Source organism: Hippopotamus amphibius, chromosome 1, assembly GCF_030028045.1.
Source record: "Hippopotamus amphibius kiboko isolate mHipAmp2 chromosome 1, mHipAmp2.hap2, whole genome shotgun sequence".
Taxonomy (NCBI): Eukaryota; Metazoa; Chordata; class Mammalia; order Artiodactyla; family Hippopotamidae; genus Hippopotamus; species Hippopotamus amphibius.
In genome coordinates this window covers 12,562,427-12,579,089 of record NC_080186.1, presented here as the reverse complement: position 1 = coordinate 12,579,089, position 16,663 = coordinate 12,562,427, and the positions used below count along the sequence as shown (strand labels likewise).

General features: G+C 56.7%; 1 protein-coding gene and 1 long non-coding RNA gene across 3 annotated transcripts in view; one reads left to right on the top strand and one right to left on the bottom strand.

Annotated features, from left to right (window-relative positions):
* Nucleotides 1–16,663, bottom strand: part of CROCC (ciliary rootlet coiled-coil, rootletin) — a 48,730-nt gene that overhangs the window by 6,019 nt on the left and 26,048 nt on the right. Inside the window, exons 17-30 of the mRNA XM_057707203.1 lie at nucleotides 16,390–16,620; nucleotides 15,461–15,654; nucleotides 15,062–15,189; nucleotides 13,806–13,975; nucleotides 11,955–12,134; nucleotides 10,686–10,820; nucleotides 10,150–10,293; nucleotides 9,331–9,569; nucleotides 8,714–8,873; nucleotides 6,898–7,065; nucleotides 5,370–5,742; nucleotides 1,251–1,420; nucleotides 1,019–1,139; nucleotides 564–727 (exon numbers count right to left, since the gene is read on the bottom strand). Coding sequence (XP_057563186.1) covers nucleotides 564–727; nucleotides 1,019–1,139; nucleotides 1,251–1,420; nucleotides 5,370–5,742; nucleotides 6,898–7,065; nucleotides 8,714–8,873; nucleotides 9,331–9,569; nucleotides 10,150–10,293; nucleotides 10,686–10,820; nucleotides 11,955–12,134; nucleotides 13,806–13,975; nucleotides 15,062–15,189; nucleotides 15,461–15,654; nucleotides 16,390–16,620 — 2,577 coding nt within the window. The remainder of the gene's footprint in view (nucleotides 1–563; nucleotides 728–1,018; nucleotides 1,140–1,250; nucleotides 1,421–5,369; nucleotides 5,743–6,897; nucleotides 7,066–8,713; nucleotides 8,874–9,330; nucleotides 9,570–10,149; nucleotides 10,294–10,685; nucleotides 10,821–11,954; nucleotides 12,135–13,805; nucleotides 13,976–15,061; nucleotides 15,190–15,460; nucleotides 15,655–16,389; nucleotides 16,621–16,663) is intronic.
* On the top strand, nucleotides 5,279–9,490 carry LOC130835594 (uncharacterized). Of its 2 annotated transcripts, none has more exons than XR_009048986.1 (3): nucleotides 5,279–5,389; nucleotides 7,564–7,663; nucleotides 9,362–9,490. It is a non-coding gene; the product is annotated as an uncharacterized LOC130835594 (long non-coding RNA). The 2 variants fall into 2 exon arrangements; XR_009048985.1 differs by lacking the exon at nucleotides 5,279–5,389 and adding an exon at nucleotides 6,353–6,437.

Genomic DNA, 16,663 nt, shown 5'->3' with positions numbered 1-16,663 from the left:
GACACGGGTTCAATTCCTGGTCCGAGAAGAGCCCACATGCCATGGAGCAACTGAGCCCATGCGCCACAACCACTGAAGCCCGTATGCCGAGAGCCCGTGCTCCACAACGAGAAGCTACCACACTGAGACCCCATGCACTCCAATGAAGAGTAGTCCCCGCTCATAACTAGGGAAAGCCCATGTGCAGCAACGAAGACCCAACGCAGCCAATAAATAAATTAATTTTTTTTTAAAGTGTACGTGCATTGTCTCTGGGAGAGAATTATGGGTCTCCCCCTTTTATAGATGAGGGAAACGAGAATCACAAAGCAGGGCAAGAGATTGAACCCAGGTCTGTCAGCTTCAAACACCCAGGCTCTTTCTTCTACAGCCTAATGACTTCAATATGGAACAAGATGATGAAACCTGAGCGTGCTTTTGGAGAAAGTCACTTCAGTGGGTGCTGAGAGACCCAGGCAGACAGAACACAGACGCGCACAGGAGGACTTACAGATGTCCATTCGGGCATACACCGATCCCCCCGCCCCACCGCCCTCTCCCACGGGCCCTCAGCTCCTGCCTACCTGGCTGGCCCGCAGCTCACTCTCGGTGGCCTGCAGGCTCCTCTCCAGCGTGGCCACCTGGTCCAGCACAGCCCGGCGTTCCCGCTCGCTGCGCCGTGCGCTCTCCTCCTGCAGCGCCAGCTCAGCCTGGGCCCCGCTCAGCCGCCCGTCCACGCTGCGCCGGGCTGTGGCACCCCCCAGCCCCATCAGGCCCGGCCAGGCACACCGCCGGAGACCCGAAGCAGGCCCGCCCTCCTCCCACCACAGGGCCTGCCTCTCTGTGCCCTTGGGGGTCCGTGGGTCTGGACATGGGCCGGGGGGGATGACCAGAGAGGGGGCCCCAGAGGAGACAGCCCCGCTCAGGCCACGGTAGCCAGGGTAGGGATGCAGGAGTTGCTCAGGTCAAGCCCACAGCCTCCCACCTCAGCTCCTAAGAGCGCAAGCGAGCAAAGCAAGGCCCCAGGGGACAGACTCACCCTCCTCACTCTCGGCCACAGCCTTCTGCAGCTGCCTTGCCCGGGAGCTTGCACTGTCCCTCTCGGCCTCCACCTCAGCCAGCTGGCGACTCAGGGTACTGGCCTGGGCTCGAAGCTCATCCTGCAACCCCAACATTGAGGGGAAGGGAAGACCGTTGCTCTGGCGACCTGCAGCCCCTCACAGGCCGTTAGTCACAGGGCTCTCTCTGCAGCCACTCACACCCCAGCTCACCCGTTCTCTCTGGGCGCTCCGCAGCTCCTGCAGGAACTCCCGGAGGGCCCCCCGCACTGCTTCCGGGTCCAGGTCTGGAGATGCCGGGGAGGTGGCAGGACCTGGGGATGGTGGCTGGGACCCAGGGCTGCGCTCCAAGGGGTTGGGGCTGCTGAGCCCTTCCGCACTTCCTAGAGAAGGAGACATGCTCGGCGATGCAAGAGCCACTGGCCTCTCCTGCCTGGCTGGTGCCTGCAGGCTGTGCCCAGCAGCCCAGTGAGCTCCCCACAGCACAAACTGGGTCTCCTCACCCTCTTGCTTAACCCTTGACCAGCCCCCACAACCCTCAAAATCAAGCCCAGTTTCCCTTTCATCATCTGTCGCTCACCCCAGCATCACCCTCTCCCTTTATAAGCCGGCCACTTCACATCACCCACAGCTCCCATGTTCTAGAATATTCCTTCTTACAAAGGCACTAGGACCTTTGTACATGCTGTTCCCTTCTCTCTCCATGGCTTCTCTTTGCCTGGCCCATTCCTTTAGGCCTAAATGTAAAGACACCTCAGAGGCCTCCCTGACCTGGGTTAGGGTGAGCTTATCCCACGCCCACGGGGGTCCGATGTCTGCCTCCCCACCCAGGCCACAAGCATCCCCAGCGTCCAGTCCAAGGGTGGACACTCCATCCCCTCGACACCTCCCTGTACCGAGCACTTACTATGTGCCAGGCACTGGGCCACTGCTTCCCCTACAACCCCTCATTTCATCCTCACAGTAATTCCCTGACAAGTAAGGACCAATTTCCCCCTTCATAGGCTGGGCAGGCTCAGAGCAGTTAAACGATTTGCTTGGTTTCAAAGCCTGGAAGATCCAGAGCCGGGATTTGAATTCAGGCGCCCCCTACTTCCCAGCAGAAAATCTTGAACTCTGCCTGGGAGATGACAGGCAATGAAGAGGTGGGAGGGGGCAGGGCAGACACAGACAGGACGGCACCTGGAGGTCAATATGGGAACTGCAGGACAGGGGTCAGCCTGCCCTTAGCATCCTCCTGCCTCTGCCAAGTGATACCCAAACTGCCCCAGAGCAGGACTTTACTCACTGCCTCCATCCCCTCGGAGTGAAGCCAGAACCCTCCGACTGGCTTCAAGGACTGCTTGCGCAGGTCCTGTGTTCCCCAGCCTCACCTCCCACCCCTCTCCACCTAGCTCACTACACTCTGGCAGCTCTGTGGCCCTTGCAGTTCACACGACAGGGGCACTGCCACTCAGGACTTACCCACTTGTCCTCAGTCTCTTTTTCCATCCTTTCCTTACCTACCTCCTCCTCAGTGAGGCTCTCCCTGCCTCCCACACAAACACCCTAGCCCCTGTCCTGGCCTTATCTTCAAAAACAATTTTATTGTGATAAGATATATACAACAGAATATGCCTTTCCGATCCCCTTTAAGTGGCATTAATTATATTCACACTATTGTGTGAACATCACCACTATCTGCTTCTAAATCTTTTCCATCACCCTTGTTATGGGTGGAGTTGCATCTCCTCAAAATTCATATGTTGAAGTCCTAACCGCCACACCCAGAATGTGGAAATAGGGTTGTTATGGATGTCAGTCATGAGTTAAGATGAGGTCATACTGGAGGAGGGTGGACCCTAATCCAATATGATCGAGGTTCTTATAAAAAGGGGGAATTTGGACACACACTCAAGGAGAACTCAGTGTGAAGACTGGGGTTATGCTGCCATAAGTCAAGGAACTACCAGAAGCTAGGAAGCCTGGAACAAATTCTTCCCAAATACCTTTAGGGGAAGCATGCCCTAAGCATGGCCTGTCAAAACCCTGACCTTGGGCTTCTGGCCTCCAGAACCATGAGACATAAAGTTCTGTTGTTTAAGCCACTGGGTGGTATTTTGTTACAGCAGCCCTAGCAGACTAATACAATCCCAAACTCTGTAACTACTAAGCAGTAACTCCTAATTCTCCCCTCCCCACGCTCTCCGGTAACCTCTAAGCTCTTTCTGTCTCCATCAATGCCCATTCTAAATATTTCATGTAAGCAGAATCATACCATATTTGTCCTTTTGTGACTAGCTTATTTCACTTAGCTTGTTGTCAAAGTTTACCCATGTTGTAGCACGTATCCGAATGTCACTCCTTTTCAAGGTTGAATAATATTCCATGGGATTTAGATACCACATTATCAATTCACCTGCCGACACACTTTGGTTGCTTCCACCTTTTGGCTACTGTGAATAATGCCACGGTGGCCAATATCTATTCAAGTGCCTATTTCCATACTTTTGGGTATATACCTGGGGGTGGACCTGTTGGTTCATATGGTAATTCTAAGTTGTAGTTTTTTGAGGAACTGCCAAACTATTTTCCACAGTGGCTGCACCATTTTACATTCTCACCAGCAATATCCCTTGACTTATTTTTCCTTACCTATTTTCCCGCTCATACCACCACCCAATACATTCTAGATTTAATTTATATAGCACGATTCCTGTCTGCTACTTCCATGCCTAGACCATAAGCTCCATAAAAGCGGAAATGCTCGTCAGTTTTGTTTACCGCCTCACCCCCAGTATTTGGCATGTAGTATGTGCTTAATAAATAGGAAAACTGAATAAACGAATGGGATTCTGGAGCTAAATCTGTGGATTTGAAAAGGCAAGACTCAATATGCCACAGTTCTAAGATTCCACAGGTTCCATTCTAGGCCCTAGGAATCAAGGTCAGATTGGGGTCAGGCAGAGACAAGATGACTGCTCTCTAAAAGGCTGCTCGCACCCGCAGAAGCACAGTGCTGATTTTCCCAGCATCATCCCCTGGGCCTCGGGAGCAGATGGGGGTGGGAGGATCTCTTCTGAAGAAGTTCCTGGAAGGGGGGTTGGGCTGAGTGCGTATCTTTCTGGGGTAGATATGGGGGGGGTCACAGGTGTGGTATGGAGGGGTGTGGAGCCAGACGGGAGAATGAAGAGGATGAGACAGCGACAGGAGAATGAAGAGGATGACGAGAGAATGAAGAGGATGAGGTGCTGATGGAGAGAGGGCAGGCGTCAATTATAGAGGATGGAGACACAAAGACTCAGAGGAGTTAAGGACATTAAGAAGCAGCACCCTCAGCCACTATGGAAAACAGTATGGAGGTTCCTCAAAAAACTAAAAACAGAGTTGCCATATGATCCAGCAATCCCACTCCTGGGCATATATCCAGACAAAACTGTAATTCAAAGATACATGTACCCTTATGTTCATAGCAGCACTTGGCTATTTACAATAGCCAAGATGTGGAACCAACCTAAATGTCTATCGACAGATGAATGGATAAAGATGTGGTACACGTATACAATGGAATCCTACTCAGCCATAAAAAAGAACAAAATAATGCCATTTGCAGCAACATGGGTGAACCCAGAGATTATCATACTAAGTGGAGTAAGTCAGAGAAAGACAAATACCATATGATACCACTTATATGTGGGATCTAAAATATGACACAAATGAACTTTTATGAAACAGAAATAGGTTCACAGACAGAGACAACAGACTTGTGGTTGACAAGGTGGGGGGGACAGGGGGGCCGGGTCGGAGAGGGATGGAGTGGGACTTTGGGGTTCGCAGATGCAAACTATTATACATAGAATGGATAAATAAGGTCCTACTGTATAGCACAGGGAACTATATTCAATATTCTGTGATAAACCATCATGGGGAAAAATACGAATAATGTATATGTGTAACTGAATCACTTTGCTATACAGCAGAAATTACCACAAAATTGTAAATCAACTATATTTCAATGGAAAAAACAAGGCAGCAGCAGCAGCAACACGCTCTACTCCCTTTAGAAAGAAGGCATCTGCGGTGCCTGCAGATCAGCCTCGGTGAGGGGGCGGGGCTGAGACTGGGCTCAAGAGGGGCGTGGCCCAGCGAAGGGCCAGAAAGTGATGTAAGGGGCGGGGCCCAGGCAGGCGGGTCTCAGCAAGGAGCCGGGACCAGTGAAGGGACAGATTTGAGACTGGTCATCCAAAGGGGGGCGGGCCGGGCCAAGGGCGGCCTCGTAGGCGGGACAGAACTAGACACGGGGGCGCAGGCTCGGCGAGGCTGACCCTCCCCTTCTCCACCGAGCTCTCTCACCTCCAACAGGCGCGCTCCGGGTAGGGGAGCCGGGCGCGGGCCGCGGGGCGGGGCTGGACGCACCCCCGAGGCCCAGGCCCCGGCGCAGGGCTGAGCGCAGGCCCCCCAGCTGGGCCTCGGCCGCGCGCCGCTGCGTCTCCACGCGGGCCAGCTCGGCCTCCAGGCCTTGAGCCCGGCCCTCGGCCGCACTCAGTCGCAGCCCCAGCTCCGCGGCCTCGGCCCGGGCGGCCTCCAGCTTCAGTTCCAGGCTGCGGGCATGGTCCAGCTGCTGCTTCTGGGCGCTGCGCACCTCCTCCAGGGAGCCCAGCAGGCCTCGCTCGCGAGTCCGGAACTCGCCCTCTTGCTCCTGCAGCTTCCGCTGGGCTCCCTGGAGCTGGGGGTGGGGGGCCCAAGGCCGGGAGGTGGGGGTCAGCAAGGCCGCCCCTCAACCCGACACCCACCCTCCCGGGCTCAGCCTGGATCCCACGGGCCCAAAAGTAGCGTGCAGAACACCTGTTTTGTTAGTGGTCTCCACCCAAGCAGGAGGTGCACGAGCATCACGGGAGTATGGAAGGAAACTATTAGAATTTTTCTCTCTTCCTTCTGTGTATATGCCTTGCAGTGTACACAGTTTATTAGTAATAAACTAACAGCTAATGCTTACATAGATAGGAATTATTGGTGCCAGGCACTAAGTACTTTCCCCTCAAAAAATCAACTCTAATTATCACTATAAATCATCCCCATTTTACAGATGAGGAAACTGAGCACAGGGCAGTTATGTAACTTGCCTGAGGCCACACAGCTAGTAAACTGAGGGCTAGGATTCAAAGCCAGGCACTCTGGCTCCAGAGCCTGTGCTCTTAGCCTGGAGGCCACACTGCCTCTCAGTGCACAAAATTTATCAATAAATCACGCAGTGAGGGGAGGTACCAAAAAATTATTTACTGATGAAGTGCATGATCACACAAACTCACGCACACCCCTCCCCTCTCGTGCAGAGAATGAGTCGACATCTCACGGTCATCAGTTTCACTGGAAACCGCCCATGGAGCACCACCTGGAGGCCAAGACCTGCGCCAGGGCTTGGTATACATCCTTTGCAGTGCTAGCCCCTATTCCATGAATGTTCTAGTGCACAGAAAGGTTGAGTGACTTAGTCAAGGTCACACAGAAAAGGCAGAGTGGAAGGCTGTGTGACCTTGAATTGATCCCTTGACCTCTCTGAGCCTGTATCTGGTTCTCTCTGTAAACTGGGGCTAACTATACCTACCTCATGAAGCTGCTAGGCGAATCAAACAAGGTTCTAGCCACAAAGCTCCCCCCACACCTGATACACAGTTCTCGAATGCATTATTATTGTTATTTATTATTATACCTGCGGAAGAATCTCAAGGAGTGGGGAAGAGGGACCCGTCCTAGGGAGTGATCTCTCAGGATGACTCCAGCACTGGATTCCCCACGTGCTTCTCACTGGAGAAGGCCCAGAACGACCTGACCGCCTCCGAGGACCCTCCCCCTCCAGATAGCCTGGCCACTACCTAGTTACCTCCTGCCGCATGGCCTCCAGGCTGGCCTCGCCCTTCAGCAGTTTCTGTCGGAGGACCAGGGCCTCCCGTCTGCCCTCCTTTTCTGCCCGCTCGCCTAATGCCAGGCGGCCCTGCAGCTCCACCAGCTCCCGGCCCAGCCTGGCGTTCTCGCTGTCCAGCGTCTTCATCTGTGAGAGAGAGTGGACACAGGCAGGACCTAGGATTCATTCTCAGTACCCACAGCCCCTTCTAGCCCAGGGTGTGCGTCAGTGCCCACAGGCTCCAATGGCAGCCTTTTCAGCTCTGTCCCTATACCCTGCCCAGTCCAAACCTGGCACAGAGGGTACTCGGGGCCACTGCTCTAGGGACACAGACATTGACCACCACCCCAATCCGCTGGGAGCCTGCCCCTGACAACTCCACCCAGGCTGAGCCAGGCCAGGCACCTGGGCACCAATGACCTCAATGTACCCCCTAATCATAACTACCTATCATGGCTACTGGGGGTAGGGAGTGCTGAACCCCTAGGAGTTCTGCAGGGCAGGAACTCTTGAGTCACCTTTCACCTCTACGACGATGCTTAACTTTTATGGAATGTTTACCATGTGTCCGGACCTGTTCTAAGCACTTCGCTCATATTAACTCATTAATACCGGGTAGATACTAACATTATTCCTCTTTAACAGACAAGAAAACAAAAGCTCAGAGAGGTGAAGTGACTTGCCCAAAGTCACACAGCCTATAAGCAGCAGACTGGGATTTGATCTCAGACAAGTAGAATTACAGGTATGTTTCTAGGCCCCTACTTCCCCAGAGGAGCAGGTGGGGGGTGAGGACCACAGTGAAAGGAATATGAAATTGTGCTATAGCACCCAAAACACCCAGCAAGAGCCTGCCACACAAATGTGAGTTCCTTTCAGGGATTCCTGTGGTTTCCTAGGACTGCAGCCCAACAGGAGGGGGCCTGGGTAGAGGGGTGCATTGCTGGGAGGTGGAGGGGATTTGTTATTCAGACTGCGGTATCTCTAGGGGATGCAGAGCCTGGGTGCCAAAGGGGCTGCTTCCTGTTGTGCCGGTCTTCTAGAATGGGAAAGCCTGAGCCCTCATGACCAGGGCAGGGCCCAGTATACAGCAGGCACTTGTTAAAGGCTTGCTGTTGTTGATGGGCTTGGAGATCATCTAGTTCAGGGCTCTGCAAACTGCAGGCCAAATTCCACCAGTCACCTGCTTCTGTAAGGGCTTGAGCTAAGGATGGTTTGTACATTTTTAAGTAGTTGAAAATGGCTCATTTTCACATGGTTGAAACGAAAGCAAAAAAACAATATTTTTGACACATGAAAAGGATATCAAACTCAAACTTCAATGTCCATAAGCAAAGTTCTAGTGGCACACACTCCACTCACATAGGTACCGTTCAGGCCTGATTCTTCTCTACGATGGCAGAGTTGAGTGGTCGTAACAGAGACCATAAGGCCCATAAAGCTGGAAATATTTACTGTCTGGCACTTTACAAAAAACGGTGGCCAGCTCCTAACCTAGTTCACAGGATCTGCACCTCTTGTTGTTCACAGATTCCTTTGAGAATTAGACAAGAGCCCCAAACCCAGTCTTTGGAGAAATGTGAACAAGCGTGTACACAAATGTACACGCACATGCACACACAAGCACACGGTCTCAGGATGTGAGAACTCCTCAAAGCCCATCCATTTAATACCAAGGTTAGGTAACAAGCCTTGTTATAGTTCAAGCCCCTGGTGTTACATATGAGGGACCTCGGCTCCAGAAAAGGGGGTGCTGTCGGCCCAGGGGCACACAGCAAGTGCCCAGGGAGGGTACCTGCCGCCGGAGCTCCTGCAGTTCCCTCCGAGCCTCCAGGCGTGAGCGCTCCACCTCCTGCAGCCCAGCCCGCAGCTCCCCGGCCTCCTTGCCCATGGCCACCCGAGCCTCCTCCAAGAGCACCAGCTTCTGCTCCTTGTCTTCATTGGCAAGCTTCAGGCTGGAGGCGGCAGAGGGCAGAGATGAGAGGTAACCCCAGGTCCTGGGAAGAGTACAGTGAGTGGCCCTACACAAAAGTCCCTTCCCCTGATTCCTAGAGTGGGTCTGGCAGGCTCTTGGCCTAGAGGTGCCCCAGGAGCTGCCTGCAAAGTGGCCCTCCTCTGAGCTGAGCCCCCCAGGGCTGTGGATCAGGCCCTCGGCTGGTAGGTGGACCAGCGACACACACTAGTCTCCAGGGTGATGCCAGCAGGTGAGGTCAGAGTCTGGACCCAACCCTGCCTGCATCCACTACTCCCCTTCCTTCAGGTAGGAAAATCACCTAAAACGAACCAAGTCTGGGCTTGGTTTGAGGGCAGAGACTCCCCATCTGGGCAATTTCCCTAGGACCTTGGGGGTGAAGTTAGTACCTGGGATGAGATTCAGTGCAAATGAGGGACGGGGCTCGGGTGTCACCCTACCTGATCCGCTCGCTCTCCGCCTTCTTCACAGCCGCCCGCAGCTCCTCGTTGGACCGCCGCAGGGCCTGGAGCTCCTTGACCCCCTCGCTCAGGCTGCGCCGCAGCTCGCCCGCCTCCTGGCGCTGGGCCTCACGGCTGTCCTGACTCTCACGCACCTTGCGCTGGGCCTCCAGCAGCTCCCGCCGCAGCCCTTCACGGGCATCCTCCAGCAGGCGCAGCTGGGTCCGAAGCTCTTCTGCCTGTGAGGACGGTGAGGGTCCACACACAGGGGTCGAGCCCTACTCAAGTTGGGTGGAAACCAGCCCATCCCCATCTCCCTTGGCCACAGGGCACCTGCCTCATCCCTCTGCAGCGACTCGGACTGCAGGGGTGTATTATGATTGGGGGCAAAGCATGCTGGAGTCCGCAGTACTTTGGCCTGAAATAATCATCAATCAAGATCATCCTGTGGGGACTTCCCTGGTGGTGCAGTGGATAAGACTCTGTGCTCCGAATGCACGGGGCCCGGGTTTGATCCCTGGTCAGGGAACTAGATCCCACATGCTGCAACTAAGAGTTTGCATGCCACAACTAAGGAGCCTACCTGCCACAACTAAGACCTGGCACAACCAAATAAAAAAAAAAAAAGATCCCTGTGGATCAACCTCAAGAGGGCAGGGGCCCCACCAGCCTCTCTCTGAGAGCCCACATCCCACATGTACCCAGCAGGTACTTAATAAATGCTTGCTGCTCCCTTCCTTTGTTCTCAAATGCCCCCTTCTGGCATTTAGGTTGCACTGCTGAAGAGGAAGCGGGCGGGCGGGTGGGTGGACGGCTCACCTCACGCAGGCAGGACTCCCGCTGCCGGCCCAGGTCTCGGGCCTCTTCCTGCAGCCTCTTCACCTCCTGGGCATGGGCCGCGGCAGCCTCCTCAAGCTGGGCCCGCAGGTCCCGCAGCTCGGACGTCAGGGCATTCACAGTGCTCTAGGACAGATGGGCTCCTCAAACTTGGTGCTGCTGTGTCCTCCTCCCCATCACTCCCCCCACCCCCCCGCCACTGATCCCAGCTGGGCCGGCTGAGCGGTCCACTTTCAGCTCCAGACACGGGCCCTCATGCTGGCCTGCCAGGCCCGCTACTGATTCTTTGACGCCTGACAAGTGCTGTGCACACAGCTGGTCTCTCCCTCAGACCAGGGGGTTCACAGGGCAGAGCTGGGCCATCTCCCTCTGATGGGGACGCCCAAGGAAGGGTGAAGCTCCCTTCACAGCCTGGAGGCTGCCCCAGGGCAGAGCCATGCCTCCGCCTCAGGCAGGGCTGTGTCCCCCCTACCCCCAACCCCGGCTCAGATGGAGGCCGCCCGCCCCCGCCTGCCTACCCGGTCCTGCTCCTGCCGGCTCTGAGCCTCACGCTTCTGTCTCTCCATCTCCAGGGAGATGGCGTCCAGGCTGTGCCGCGTCCCCATCAGTTTCTCCGACAGCGCTGTCTTCTCGGACTCCTTCAGGGACAGGGCCTGGGCAGAGGCAGGGAGCAAAGGGCTCGGGGTCTTGGGGGGCATGCTTGGGCCTCTTCCCCACCCTGCCCTGGGAAATGTGCCCACTGGGGCCTCGGGGACCTGACTGGGCCGCCACAGGTGGAGCCAGGGCAGAGGTGCAGGCTCACCCCCTCCGCAGCCCCAGGAAAGGGTACAACCACAGTAACGATAACCTGGACAGAGACACAGCTCAGAGATCTCACATCCTGAAACAGGGCCTTTCGTTATTCCCGTTTTACAGATGAGGCTATTGAGGTTCAAAGAGGTAAAGTGACTTGCCCAGGGTGACTCAGCGGGTGAGGAGAGGAGAGGAGATGGACGCAGTCTGCCCTGTCTCCATTACATTATGGGAAAGTCAGGAGTTAGTTCTTGGGACTTCCCTGGTGGTGCAGTGGTTAAGAATCCACCTGCCAATGCAGGGGACATGGGTTCGATCTCTGCTCCAGGAAGATCCCACATGTTACAGAGCAACTAAGCCCATGCGCCACAACTACTGAGCCTGCACTCTAGAGCCCGCAAACCACAACTATTGAGCCAGTGTGCCACAACAACTGAAGCCCACATGCCTAGAGCCTGTGCTCCCCAACAAGAGAAGCTACCGCAATGAGAAACCTGTGCACTGCAACAAAGAGTAGCCCCCGCTCGCCACAGCTAGAGAAAGCCCACGCGCAGCAACGAAGACCCAACACAGCCAATGAATAAATAAATTAATTAATTAATTTTTTTAAAAAAAAGGAGTTAGTCCTTTCTGAGGAGGGTCAGCTGCTGCACGTGGGCTTCGCTGGCACTGCTCAGAGGTGGTCATGGGGACGCCATGCCTAGCCTGGGGTGGGAGGAGGGGTGGGAGAGTGTGGGTCAGATTTCTGGAACAATGCTCACAGGGTCGAGACTGTGGCTGCCACTCAGTAATTCCCACCATGTGCCAGGCCCGGTCTCTGGACAGGGGTCTCAGTGACGCTTCACAAACACCCCTTGAATTCCCCATCCTGCAGGCGAGGAAACCGAGGGCCAGAAAAGGACTCCTAGCGCCCAGCTTCTGGGTGGCTGAGCGGGGACCAGCCCCGGAACCGGGGCCCCTCAGGCAGCAGCGGGGGCCACATCAGGGCTACGAACCTGCTGCTTCTCGCTCTCGGCCAGGAGGAGGCCCTCGTCACGCTCCTGCTGCAGGGCGGCGATTTCCTCACTCAGCTCTTCCTTCTCGGCCTCCAGCCGGGCCAGCAGCTCCTCTCGTTCCCGCTGCAGCTGACTCTGCAGTTGGGTCCTCTCTGCCTCCAGCTCCCGCCATGCCGCCTCCTGGAGGCCAGGCCCAGGTGTGTGTGACCCACGAGTCTGGGCCCAGGCAGCCCGTCACCGACCTCGGGGCAGCGAGGGCCGCAGGGCAGGGGATCGGGCAACTACAGGGTGGGGTGGGTGATAACGAGGGCTGTGATGGGGACGCACCAGGGCCACACGAGCCCCACGGAGCAGCAGCGGCCTGGCCTGGGCGGGGAGAGGGCGGAGTAGAAGGGGTCAGAGAATGTGTCCCGGAGGAAACAGCAGCAGGCACTCAGGTAGAGAGAAAAGAAAAAGAACCCCAGGCCACGGCACAGCCCCACAGACGGCTCGGGGCGGGGGGAAGCAAATAGGACAATCGGGGAAACCGTGCTATTTAAGGTCACTGGAGCTTGGAGTGCGAGGCGGACATGGTGAAGGACTGGGCCAGAGCCACAGGCTGCAGCCAGGCCAGAGCAGACCACTGGGCTTCAGGGAGGGGTGACCTGATTCTCAGGACAGTCGGGACAGCAGAGACTCAAGCCAGGGTGACAAGGGGCGACCTGAATTTTAGAGGAGCAGTTTGTTCAGAGCTCGTGGGAGAGGGACCTGGATTGGGGGCTGGGGGAGAGGGGAGCTGGGCTGGCTGTGAGCAATAAGGGGTCTGGGTCTGGAGGTGGCAGAATAGCTGGAGGGAAGAGTGCAGATTTGGTGACATTAAGAGGCTGAGGCTGGTGGTGCAGGGAGAGTGACGGAGGGAGCAGGAGTTTGGCTCCCTGGGGACTGGGCAGGTGCAACCCACAGGCAGAGCCCGCCTGGGGTCTGAGGGAGGTGCCCCGCCCCAGCGCTGGTCCCTAACAGCTGAGTGAACGTGGCCTCTGCTTCAAACGCTCTGCGGCCACCTGCTGGAGAAGCGTGGCTCTGTCCACCCAAATCAGCGAGGACGCGGCACAGGGTGAATGGCGCCCCCTGGTGTCGGGAGCCACCGCCTGAACCTCTGTCAGAGGCGGCCCCCGCACAAGAGGAGTGACTCCGGCCCCGCCCACCCCGCCGCCCAGAGGCCCGCTCAGCAGAGTATCTCGGTACAATAAAAATAATGACGACCAGCATGTATGGAGCATTTACAAAGTGCCAGTCTCTACGCTAAGCTCTTTGTAAGGATTATCTCACCTCATCCTCATAATACATTATACTATCATCCCCGTTGTTAAGATGGGGAAATGAAGGCACAGAGAGCTTAGGTAACATGACCAGAGTGTGGCCAAGATCAGGTTGAAACCCTGGCAATATAACTCCAGGGCCAGTGTTCTTAGATACTTCTGTTCTGTCTTTTAGTGACCTGGCCCCTCACCTCTCTGTGCTCTGGTCCCCCGAATGATCTTTCATATGCAAATAGCACTTCTTAGCAAATTAAAGTGCTTTCCTACTATTCACTAGAATTAGCATTTTCCAAATATGGTTGTGAACCCCCTGTATCGGGATCACCAGGGCTGGACCAGATTGGGGCCTGGGAATCTGCATGTTTGGTAAGGAGGGATCCCTGATGGATCCTCCCAGCTGCCACCAGGGCCTCTGAAACAGAGATGTTCCATTTCACAGATTTGGAGACTGAGGCAGAGTGTAAAGGATGACGTGCCTGAGGTTGCAGAGACAGAGACAGTGGTCCAGAGCCTATCCCCACCCCCCCGCCTGCCCCAGCCCAGCTGCCCAAACCTTCTCTCGCTGGAGTCGCTGTAAGTCCTCCTCATGGGCTGCCCGCTGCTCCCGCAGAGAGGCCTGCGCCTCCCGCTCAGCCTGCACCAGCTTCTGGGCCATCAGCTCCTTGTCCAGAGCGACCTTCTCCTCTGTTGTTGTCATCTGCTGCCGCAGGCCCGCCAATTCCCCTGCACAGGAGGGATGGGAAGGAGAGACAGGCTTGGGTCGAAGCCTCCCAATGGGCCAGCAGACAGGCCACGTGAGCCACATGGGCAACATCCCAGAGGGGCGAGGGCCCACTGGGATCTAGGCTGAGTTCCCCGGGAGAACTTTCTTGCCCTCTCTGGGCCTCAGTTTCCGCATCAGCTGCATGGGCCCAGTAGCCCTGTTCCCCTCGCTACCTACCTGGAATGGCATCAAAAGGATTAAATGGCTGATGAGGAGGACCCCCCCTTCCAAATGGGGAAGACAGCAAAGATATAAGAACCCCATCACTGACTGAGTGCTTACTATGGGCAGGCACCTGGCTGAGCACGGCACAGCTTCACGTCACACCTAAGTAGCTTGTCCCCGATTTACAGAGGAGGAAGTGGAGGCTCAGAGGAGACAGGGAACCTCCCACAGCTGCACAGCTTTCCATAAGGCACCACCTTTAATGACTGACCGCCACAAGCATGCTTGGGGGACTGTCAGCGTTGATAAAAGTGACCGGGAGAGGGTGCGCCTCGTCGTGGACAATCTAAAAACCATCCTCGGGATTGGAAGTCCCCCAGAGACTGTCGGCATTTCCCCTCCTGGTTCTGTCTGGCTTAGGTGGGTGTGGACGGGAACATTAATTTTCACGGCCCGAGTAGGTGCTTAGTACATGTTTGTTGAGTGAGAAACACCTGAGTTCAGAGCCTGGATGGGAATAAAAGGCGATGGAAATGCAGCCGACGACGGCTCCGCAGGGACCCAGAGCTCTCTAAGTGCCCTAATGACGATAAACAGCGGCCACCCTTGGCTGCCGGGCCAGGCACTGTGCCAAGGCCATGCTCGTCTCACCTCATCCTGGTGAAGCCTCGGAAGGTGGGCCTCATCACCTCTAACTGTCAGATGAGGAACCCGTGGCCCAGAGAGGGAAGGGGCTGGCTCGGGAAAGCGGCAGGATTGGAAGCCAGGTCAGCCACACCCCAAAGCCCGTGATCCCAACTTCAGTGAGACCCCAGAACTCGACAGGTCACGGTCTGGGCTGGAGCCTGGTGTTCCCCACCTCTCATCCCTGGTCCACCTACCTGCCAGGGTCTCCTTCGCCAGCAGTAGGGCCTGCCCATCCGCTTCCAGTTGCTCCCGCCGGGCCTCGAGCTGTGCCAGCTGCCGCTGCACCTCAAACAGGCTGCTCTCGAGGGCTTCCTTCTCCAAGCTGCAGCACGGACGATGCCTGAGGCCCTGGGACCCAGCCTCCTGGGCCCCAGGACGTTGTGGATCCCAGGGCGTGGCCAGCCGTGGGCCAGGTGCCAGCCTACCTGCCCAGCTGGGCCACACTCCCTGGGGAAGCCTGAGCCCCAGCTAAGATGAGTTGGTGAGCCGGTTCCTAAGTGACTGCCCCTGAGGGCCACTGCTGGGGTGCGGCCGGTCACGGGGTGGCTGCGTCAGACCCCCCAGGGTGGGCTGGGCAGAGCCCAAGGCCTTACCGCAGGCGTGTGGCCTCCTCCGACAGGGTCCGGCCTTCACGCTCGGCTGCCGCCAGCTGTACCGCCAGGCCGGCCCGCTCCCTGGCCAACGCCTCCTTCTCCCGGGCTGCCCGCTCCAGTGCCTCCGTCTGCCGCTGCATCTCCCGCCGTGCCTGCTCCAGCTCCTGCTCCCGCCCGCTCAGCTGCCGGGAGAGCTGGCCCCCACCAGGCACTGTGAGCACCACCCCCAGAATCCCCCGGCCTGCTTATCGTGCAGCACCCCAACCCCGGGCCTGACCCCGCCTGGCCTGGCAGGCAGGAGACCAGGTTCAAGCCCAGGTTGCACCCTGATATGCTATGTGACTCTGGACAACTCACAGCCTTCTCTGGACCTGCAGGGCATGCGCGTGCAAACATGCGGGTCCTCACTTAGTTTGGATGACAACCAAACCCTTTATGCACCCTGAATATATAAAACAAACCAAAGCAGAGCTGCTCTGCAGGCCTCAGAGAGGGAACCTAGGGTCTGGCTTCCTGTGCCGCGTGGTCTATTCCCTCCCAGGAAGCCAGGCCCTCCAGGACAGACACCCGAAGTTCCCTTGCAGCTATGATTTCCCAACAAGTCTAAGATTCCAATTCTAAAATCCTCTACCAACTACCATATCATTAATCTTTACTGAGTGGTGATTCACTTCTCTAAGTGCTTACACTGTACACTCTTCAGAACAACCCTATGTGATAGGAACTAGGAGCCCCATAGTTACAGATGGGGCCACGGACGCATGGGGAGGTCGGGTAGCTTGCTCAAGGCCCCCAGCTGGCAGAGGTGGGGCTGGATTTCAGCCGGGAATCAGGCTCCTGAGCCTGTGACTTCTTCCAGGACAGAATGCAAAGGGCTGGGAGCCTAGAACCCCTTCCCCACCTGCTCCCCATCCCCCACCTACACGCACCTGGGCCAGCTGCTCCTGCAGCCGGCAGCGCTCCTGGTGCAGCTCGGGGAGCTGGCGCTCCAGGGCCTCCCGGGCCTGCTCTGCCACCCGCAGGGAGCCCTCCAGGCCCTGCCGCTCCACCTCCTGCTCCAGCCGCAGCTGCTCCAGCCGCTCCTGCTCCTCTCGCGCCAAGGTGGCCTCCTGCTCCACCTGCCGCTGTCGGCCCAGCAGGGCTGCCTTTTCCTCTTCCAGCTGTGGGGACCAGGTGGCGGTGAGCGGGCGGATCAGCCCAGGC